The sequence below is a fragment of the Austrofundulus limnaeus genome, unplaced genomic scaffold, assembly GCF_001266775.1.
Source record: "Austrofundulus limnaeus strain Quisiro unplaced genomic scaffold, Austrofundulus_limnaeus-1.0 Scaffold623, whole genome shotgun sequence".
NCBI classification, from domain to species: Eukaryota; Metazoa; Chordata; class Actinopteri; order Cyprinodontiformes; family Rivulidae; genus Austrofundulus; species Austrofundulus limnaeus.
The window spans coordinates 1,515-11,711 of NW_013953025.1; the positions used below are offsets into that span (position 1 = coordinate 1,515).

At 39.5% G+C, this 10,197-nt stretch overlaps 1 protein-coding gene across 2 annotated transcripts in view; it reads left to right on the forward strand.

The window, feature by feature from the left end:
- The window catches only part of eml3 (EMAP like 3), a gene marked incomplete in the record, with an annotated part of 43,050 nt that overhangs the window by 636 nt on the left and 32,217 nt on the right, over positions 1–10,197 (forward strand). For both annotated transcript variants that reach the window (XM_014027205.1, XM_014027207.1), the window contains 2 exon segments: positions 8,582–8,758; positions 8,920–9,040. In XM_014027205.1, the coding sequence (XP_013882659.1) occupies positions 8,582–8,758; positions 8,920–9,040 (298 nt within the window).

Consider the following 10,197-nt stretch of genomic DNA (forward strand, 5'->3'; position numbering starts at 1 on the left):
CTGTAATGCCATTTTATTGCAAACCATTCACTCAAAAGCTATTATGAAAGTAACTAATCAAATTACTAAAAATTACTTAGATGGAAATCATTTGCTGAAAACTTGGTCCCCCCCAGTTCAAAAATCCTATCTGCGCCCCTGTCTGATTATGAAGGTAAACTAAATATCTGACAGTGATCATTACAGTGTGGCTATAATTCTTCACTTCACCATCTGTGTCGCAGTTTCCCATCTCCAAAATGAACGTACGCATGGGTCAGAGCTGGCGTGAGGCACCGCACATTTTCACGTCAAGCTTGGATTTTATAAATCATAACCTTGGCGTGAAAAGTGGTGTACGCAAGTTTTATAAATCCGACCCCAGAGGAAGTCTCATGATGTGCATTAGCAGCAGCAGCCTCAGAGGTCAGTGTGTGGGACCAGCAGAGACAGGTTTGAGTTGGTCTTCATGAAGCATCCATGTGTTTATGTGTCAGTTGTAATTCCTCCAGTTGTGGAAGCTAAAATCGTTCAAGTTTTCCTGTTCAGGCATAACGACTGCAGTGATGTGCTGTGATGTTTATATAAAATGTGAGAAGGACAGTCTGTGTCTCTGTTCCTGTTTTCCATCCCTCCATTCACTCTACTGATCCCTGTGTAGGTGTGTTTAAAAAGAAATGCAGCATAAAAACACTTCAGATGCTCTACATAGCTGTTGTCCTGAATAATTGAATGTGGTTTGAAAAATGCCATAAATGATCCACAATGATCTATTCTTGCACAATTCTTTAAATTATATTTTTATTATTAGTAGTTGTATGATGGGTAGTCAGTGTTAAATTTTGTTTTGTGTGTACTATCTATAGTTTGTAAAGTAACTAGTGTGTGAACTTCTGTACTGATGCTGCTGTGACACCTGAATTTCCCCTCTGCGGGACAATAAAGGCTATTTATTCAAACCTGGAGGAAACTATAAATCCAGTGCATTTGCAACATTAACTTTAAAACTCATGTTATTCACAGTGGAAGTTAGTTTATATGTTTAAACTAAGAGATGTACTCTTTTTGGGGAAAACTAGTTTTGAACTAAAGAAGAGCTGATTCATGAACATGAACAACTTTAAAGAGACTAAATCAAATGTTTTCAAATAGTTCCTTAGTTTCAACATCTTAACTTTATTTTATTGCCAATAAAATATGTTTTTATGAGGTTTGCAAATCATTGCTTTCTGTTGTTTTTGTTGTTGTATTTTACACAACATCACATCTTTTTTGTGATTTAGATTTTACTGTTAAAGCCACAGGCTCTGTTAAACAGCTGTGGTTCTGAAGCATCTGTTAGGGATCATGTCTGTAGATGTGGTTCTGACTTCACTGGATCAGGCTGGTGCTCCTGTTCAGGTCCTCTCTGTCTCTCTCTGTGTGTGTGTGTGTGTGTGTGTGTGTGTGTTTGTGTGTGTGTGGTAAAATGGGACTTGGCTCCTCAGCCTCACATTGTTTGTTGACTCAGAGCTTTTTATGTTGTGTCCATTCATCACTGTCTGATTGTTGGGGCTGGCCTGAGGTTTCCTGGCTCTTTGGACTGCATCGCTCTCGTTTGTTGGGAGACGACGGCGAGTGTTTGATGGTTCGACATGACACACGAGCAGATTTTCTGTTTCCCTGTGAAGCCGAGGCAGGAGGCCTGTGAGGGGAACCGGCTGTCTGTTTCTGCTTCTTTCAGCCTTCTCTGTCCACKTTTCAGAATCAGCACCACAAGATGAAGTCTGGAGTGTTTCAACATCAGGCTGGGTGTGTGTGAGAACAGTTCACCTCAGGTTCTTTAAGGAGGTCCAGCAGAAAACAGTTTCCAGTAGAGATGTTTTCCATTTTTAAGAAGAAAATCATATTGTTCTTTATAATTTAAAATCGTAGCATGTCTTGAAGGATTGACCTTCACCCACTGCTTTATAGGAATGTTTAAATAGATACTGATTAATGTGAAAGGACAGAGACATTTTGGTCAAACTGTCAGTTTTATGTTGTATCACATGTGATGTGTTGGTGCTCTGAGTGTGTGTTGTGAACGACTCCACTGCCGCACCAAATGTATCTGTGTCTGTAAAGCTGACTGAGTTATAGTTATTTTTGTGCTGGCTAAGGTTGATTAGCTGTGGTGGCCATCTTGAATTTGGTTGTTAGTTATAGATGGACATCCATTATGCTTCATTAAAGTTTATCCACTGGTTTATGAAATATTTTGTTCATACTACAGACAAACAGACACAGGCAAAAATATCATTGCCCTTTGGCTTTTGGTGGTGGGTGATATCAGTACATACCTTTTTCTGCTGCCTGAGGCACAACTACACTGCCTGGCCAAAAAAAACAGTTGCCACCATAAAAAAGTCGCACACTCTGATCTTTTCTTGGACCACCTTTAGATTTCATTACAGCCCACATTTTCTGTTCTACTGTTTTGATAAGCTCCTGCAATGTCACCAGATTTATTTCCATCCAGTGTTGCATTAATTCTTCACCAAGATCTTTCATTGATGATGTAGAGTCTGACCTTCTCCAGCACCTCCCAAAGATTCTCAATGGACTCTGTGGAGCCAATCCATGTGTGAAAATGATGTCTCATGCTTCCTGAACCACTCTTTCACAATAAGAGCCTGATGAATCCTGGCATTGCCATCTTGGAATATGTCCATGCCATCAGGGAAGAAGCAAGCCATTGATGGAATAACCTGGTCATTCAGTATATTCAGGTAGTCAGCCGACCTCATTCTTTGAGCTCATACTGTTGCTGAACCTAGACCTGACTAGGGTTGGGCATAATCGTATTGCGTGCAATTAATCGTCAGAAAGATAATCGATTACTTTTTGGCACTTGACGATTAATATGTTTAATGCCAGCAGGCGGACTGACTGAAGATTTCTCCAGTCAGTCCGCTCGGTGCTCCTCTCTGCTTCAAATATGATAAACATTTTAAAAAGGTTCTGTAATTTATTTTCTATCAACACAATTTAAAAATTGATGTATAGCCTGAAGTCTGTAATTTTGACACAATTTGGAACAGATTTTTACGAAGAGCAAATTTTCCCACTAAATTAGTCATGTGACCAGGACATGAGGGTGTCCAGGGACTCCAGGGGATTAATCGTCAAATTAATCGTTATCGGCTAAATACCACAATTAATCGTGATTAATTTTTTTTGCCAATATTGCCCAACCCTAGACCTGACTAACTTGCAGCAACTCCACACCACTGACCTGAGTTACCGGTACATCCAGGTGGACACTTGGTTTTGGGCTGGGCAGTGTATAAAGGCTACTGAATTTATGGTTGCAGTTTAAAGGGGACATATCCTGCAAAATCCACTTTTTTAGCTGTTCAATACATTTAGTTGTGTACTCAGAGTTTCTAGAAGTGCAGAAAGGTTTAATTTAGTCTCTCCCAGTGCTGCAGTGATATCTTAATATGCTGTATGGATCAGATAGTTTAGTTTTCTCTGTTTTCTGTTTCTGAACTATCACATCCAATTATTTAAATTGGAACTTCTAAATAAGATCTGGACTTACCGACTAACAGATTTCATTGTCTTTGTTCTCCTCTGGCTCTGGGTCAAATACTGGGTCAGACTCGGGGTTCCTGGGATTCAACAGATCCCAGGAACAACCTCAGAGATCTGTCCAATAGAGCCCAGTCCAATGAACTGTTAGGATACTGAACATAGCCCTCTAACTCCCAGACCTCTGGTAGAGGACCTGAGTTTGCACATGAGTGGAACTGTTACTTTGAAGTGCTTTATTGTTTATAAAATGTAGAAACAAACAAATACTCCGAATATTCACAAATTACTACTAATATTAAATATGTAAAATGGCAACAATTATGAAGGTAAAGTATGTACAGTATACTGTACAGCACTGTCACTGTGTATCTGAGGAAATCTTGACCAACTTAGAATCATTTGTTTGTCGACGCTGCTCCTCTGTGCTCATGATCAAACCTGAAGATTCTGTGCCTGACATGAAACAGAACTCTGCAGGTTTCACAGAAACCAGTTTCAGCTTTCACAGTTTCCTCATTCTTCAGCCATCGTTACTTCATAGCATAAAAGCAAATACCTGCTTTATTGAAGCATTATTTCCAAACATGCAGATTTATTTGCTACAAGTTCTATGCATGCAAATGTGAAAACCATGCAGAGCAGACCACCTGCAATAAAACTATTTAACAGTATAACTTGAAAGTATTTTCTGCAAAAAATGACTTTAAATGTTGTAAATGTATTGTTGTCCTGTGTCTGAGACCAACAGTTGACTTTAATTTTCAGAGTTGGCAGCAGTTTCCTGGTTGGTTACAGCGTGAATTATTACAAAGTTGCAGGTGAACATTTGAAACCGAGCCACAGACCTCATGCAAGCATTGGCATGTCAAGATGATGATTCAGTGTGAAGATGTTTGTTTTACTGGCTCAATGTAAGACGTATGTCATCATCAGTGCTGCTGTAAAACCTCTTTAGCGCTATCTTGAAAATAGAGGAAGTAATTCCTCAGCGATGATGTTATTGGAATTCCTGCATAATAAATCTTCAATTTAAAGATAACTCCAGCAGGAAAGACCGCTCAGACAAACATAACCTACCTGTGATCCAGTGCTGAGTGTGTAAAACCCAATCCTCTCACTGTGCTCTCATCAACAGTTTCAGCTCTTATTTATGAAAGTCTGAACAATTGTACTTTGGGGTAAAAAGGTAATTGTACAGTTTATGTGTTTCCAGTGGGAATTCTGCTCCGGGCTGCCTTGTAAAAATGTTCTTAGCTGAAATTAATCAGGAAGACATTTATAGAACAACTTCCATGACAGTGTCTGCAGTTCAGTGAAAAAATTACAAGTTATCAGTTATCAGRTTTACAGTCATAAGGAAAGGCCTGTTTCAGGTCAAGGCTTTAATATATCAGCAAATGAAACTAGATACCGCACAGCAGTATCATATATGTCCCTCGCACCTACGCAGGGCACAAATGTACCAGAAGTCAGAAATCACCACAACGCATTTATTGTTTTGGATGGGGGTCCGGAGGGGTTGGGGGGTGATCATTGGTGGGCTGATGAATAGGTCTGTATCGGAGCTAAACAATAAAAATAAAAATCTGAAGCTCTGATGTTAAATAATGTTTTTTGTTATTTAACATCAGAGCTTCAGATTCAATGTTATTTTTTAGTTATTGCTTATTTGTGTGTCCAGACACCCCCTTTTCAGATGGAGCCCCCTCCTCAAAAATGGGGTCTATCATAAAACCTTTGGCTGGAGCAGTGTAGGTCGAACTCATCTACATTCCTGCCAAATTTCATGTTGATCAGTGCAGCTGTTTCTGTGCTACAGTTGACCAAAATCTCTGAAAAATAAATAAATAAAATAATAAAATAAAAAGTACGAAAATCGTATTATTATTAGTTCCACTATTTATATTATTATTTAATATTATTATCATTTATATTATTATGACCCCTGATTCGTATGTGGGGGCTCATAATAATTTTTACAGCCAGCAGAATGACTTCAAATGAGGTTTTTTTGTCTGACTAATATCAATACATTCTTAATTAAACTGTTTTGGCTGCAGTAGGCTYCTTTAGAAACCTGTCCACAGCCTGTAACAGGAGAGAGGATAAATGGAGGGGTAGTTTTACCATAGAGACAAAAAATACAAAAAGTTTCTTTTTGTCTGGGAAAGTGAAAAACACACAAATACTGGGTGTAGAAAACATAATATCTGAATAAACTGGCCTGTCTGAAAACTTGGTAAGAGCTGAATTWTTTTTTTACTCAATTAGCCCTAAAGCCTCATGTCAGGAGGATGTTTTAAAGGTTACCTTGATGTGTAGAATCTGGACTGTCATCTGGAATACTCATATCAAGACAGGAAAGTTCTTTTTAAAGCAAACTAAAGAAAAATGGAGCTTTTGAATTATTGTTCCATATGCTGAAACCAATTTTTACCATTGAAGCCTTTGAAAACGTGTTTTCCACTACAGCATGCATCTTACTGCAACAACGTTTGATGATATAAATGACTTCAGTGGTTGTTGAGAAAAGTATGTCCCAGATTTTATTTTCCTCTTCTGAACTGGGCTGCAGAAATGAAGCACGTGATCAGTGTGAACAGGTAGACATATTTGTGTTGGCCTTTAGTACACAGGCTGTGAGGATTCTTTTATTTGTGAAAGTAGTTCTTAGTGTGTCTTTACTCAGCTCATCAGACATCAGAGTATGACCTAAAATGAACCGGGATTTTTGTGTTTAATTTGTTCTGCCGTCATTGTTGAGCAATCACAAACAAAACACTGTTGAAATATTTTGAAGACACCTTTTTCACACTTAGATTTTGAAATTTCAGTGTTACACATTTTCCATTAGATGATTTGTTTTTGTTTCTAGTGAAGTTATTGTAAATTTTTTTTATAGAAAATGTTGTTTTAAAAAGACAAGGGTTAATATTACAACTATGGACAACCAGAGAGGTTCCCTCACAGGATAGTTTAAAAAGAAAACAAGTATTAGTACAGCTGCTTCCACTGAAATCTGCCTGATGCTGCGTTCACACCGAACGCGATTTCAGCTTCAAAATCGCAGCCAACGCTGAAGTTTGAAGCTTGTGCACTTTGAGGTCAGACGCAGGWCAGYTSTTGAAGCGCTGCACAGCAACAGCCTCCCCGCCCCTCCCTCCTCTGTCGGGCTCTGTTTAATGTCGGACGAAGAAGTGACTTTGCTTTATTTACAGAGAGCCAGAGCATGTCACGTTCATCAGATAATTAATTCATAATTAATTCACCAGATAATTCAGAGTAGAGGCTCACAGCTCGCTTTCAGGASTATTTTTCCAGTCTGATGAGTCGCTGCCACGCATTGCTGCGGATCAGGACACGACTGCAGGCACTCATTTCAGCTGAAGAGCTCCTCTCCATCTGTTTCAGGTTAGTGGACATCATTCAGTAAACTGTCCCGTCAGGAAATATGTCGCTACGTCACACAGTGGAGTCTCTCTGATTGGTTGACGCTGCGCGTCGAGCTGCAAAAGTTAAGATTTTCTAACTTCAGCGATTTGCGCCTCAGCGCGTCGAACGCTCAGATCGTCCAAATCGTTCAAATCGTGCTGCTCCAATCKCKCTTGAGGCGCCGCAGAACTTCCCGACGTTGCTTGAAGCGCATCCACCATAGACTTTGAATGGAAACCTGATGCTCCTGATGCTGAAATCGCGTTCGGTGTGAACGCACCATTACACCTGTGGCCAATTAAAACAAGTTTCATTGTCATAAAGTTTTCTGCCTTAGATTTAATGAAGTATATTTGCATAAACTCCATGTAATGTTTGAAGGGTGATCAGATAAATTGCAGTCAATTGAAAGTCCCTCTTTGCCATGATCTTAATCTCCAAAACCAATTTCACTGCATTTGATTTTATGAGCAATCCTCTTATACAGGTGAGGATGTTGAAAAGGACAAGGCTGGAGAGCCGCCTGGCATGCTGACTGACTGTTATAATAACAGAATGGACACTTTGTAAGGAGGGTGGTGATAGAAATTGGTTTTCATCTTCCTGTAACATAAACCATGCAGTCACCAATGCTTTGCACAAAAAGGCTTCATGAGCAAAATTATTGCTGCTAGTTAGTTTGCATTTTTACCAACCATTTATTGGAATATCAGGATTTTTTTAGAGTAGTAGTTGTAAAGTAGAGTTCAGGCTGTCCAAGAAAGTCCAGCAAGATCCAAACTGTCTTCTAAAGTTGATTCAGCTGCAGGATCAGGATGCTTCCAGTGCATAGGGCTGAACGGCTGAGTGCATCTGCTCGCTCAGTGAGGTCAAGACTTTTAGAGGATGGGCTAATGTCAAGAAGAGCAGCCAAGAAGCAACTTCTCTCCAAGAAAAACATCACAGACAGACTGGTGTTCCACAAAGGTCCACATCTTGGTTTGCTGAGGACTGCGGGGAAAGTCATTTTCTTTGATAGATCCTCATCCTGATTGTTTAAAACATCTGGAAAGAAGTTTTGTGTCATGTCAACAGTAAAGCATTCTAAGATCGCTCTTGTGCTGCTCAGTCAAAGTAAAACTATAGGAGCACCTCATGAGTAAATAATGGTCACTAAACATATCCTGAGAGTAACATCTCCTAACCTTCTCAGAATAGTTTAGTGATGAAAAATACCTAAAAATCACTCTCAAATTTACAAGATAAAAGTCAATATCAGACACCTGTCTTCTCACAACAAACATTTTACTCTACACCTTTCACTGCCCTACTTTTAACAATGCAATCAAGACACTTTGTCCTCTGGTCCAAATTTGGACTGTAAACTGTACCTCATGGTACAGAGGCTAACCTGTAACTCATCGAGACAGGATAACATGTACCTCATTGTACACAGGATAACATGTACCTCATTGTACACAGGATAACNCTCATTGTACACAGGATAACATGTACCTCATTGTACACAGGATAACATATACCTCATTGTACACAGGATAACATGTTTGTTTTGATTTTTCATGGTGCCTTCCTTTCACTTCCCTTCACTCAGACCCTTTTGATTTATTTACAGATGATGTGTCGGCAGATGGCAGTGCTGATTATCCGGACCGAGCCTCCATGATGGAGGTGCGTCTGCAGGCGCAGGAGGATGAGATCACACTGCTGAAAGCCTCGCTGGCTGATGCCCTGCGTAGGATTCGTATCCACGATCAGCTCCTCCCATTACTGAAGCAGCAGCTGATATCAAGTGGGTGTTGACCACAAACATTAGAGAAGAAAAAATTACAGACTGGCTTAGAGCACATATCTGGTCAATTTCTTGTCTGTTGAAAAGTAATGGTTTGGGGTTAGTTTTCTGGACTGAATGAGTAATTACCACAGGCATGTAACAACACCTTCTGCCTTCAGTGAACCCGAGTGCTGCCCGGATGCTGAACCAGGTGTGTTGCTCAGATGGTTGCAGCCAAAGCAGAAAACCCTCTTCAAGCTCAGCCAGTGATGGGACTCGCCACCCTGCAGTCTCTGCTAGGTGATTTACATTACATCCAACACAACACAGCTACAACAGGTCCACATTTATGTTTAGTGTACAAAACTCTCTAAAAGTACAAATCCCCTGCAAATTTACTAACTTTACAACTCAATCTTTTTGGTAATGTAAAATAATGTCAGATACTGTTAGAACAGCAGCCTTTCTGACAGAGATGACAATGAAAATATTTTTACTGCATCTGGCACAGCTTTGAGTGTTGGGTCTGGTTCTGTTGTCTTTAAGTCATGAAGCCAGCATCTCACTAAGCTGCATGGAACTATGAAAGGTGTTTGTGAGGGACTTTCCCAAAAGTCTGGAGACGTATGTCTTCAACGTTTATGTGCATCTCAGGGCCGTGCATCTGAGGCACATCGATGTTTTAAAAAGCAAGATGAATATTGTTTTAAGCTGCAACCTGAGAGGAACACTTCTCATTTTCATTTCTGTAATTTTTTAGAACTACAGCTGTATTTTTTGTGAATTGCCACCTGTTTATTTATTTTTTTGCTACCTAATGGAAACGTGTTTAAAACTTGATTAAATCTGTTGTTTAAACTTGCAAAATGAAAGAGTCCTCACATGGAGGAGTCCAAGTATCGGCTAAACCTTAAATAGCAGAAAAAAAATGGATGGACTGGTGGTTGGTGAGGAATCTGACTTTACCAGTTGGTATTCCAGTTGATTGTTTTTAATTATTTTTAATTGAAACCTCTGACAACAAATAAAATGGACAGTCAGACTGCATTAAACAGACTCTGCCAGGGTCACATCTTCCCGTAGCAGCAACATTTGGAAATGAAAAAGGGGTATTTATATTTTGGAGTGTTCTGTACTGTTCATATAGACACATACAGCGGGTAAAATAAGTATTGAACACGTCACCTTTTTTCTCAGTAAATATATTACTAGAGGTGCTAATGACATGAAATTTTCACCAGATGTCAGTAACAACCCAAGTGATCCATACATACAAAGAAATCAAACCATAAATGTCCAGAAATGAAGTTATTTGTAATAATGTGGAATGGCACAGGGAAAAAGTATTGAACACATGAAGAAAGGGAGGTGTAAAAAAGGCATGTAAAGCCAAGACACCATGCAGCTGAACTCTCTCATTAATTAGAAAGCAAGCCTGCCCCTTGTCAGTGCAAGTT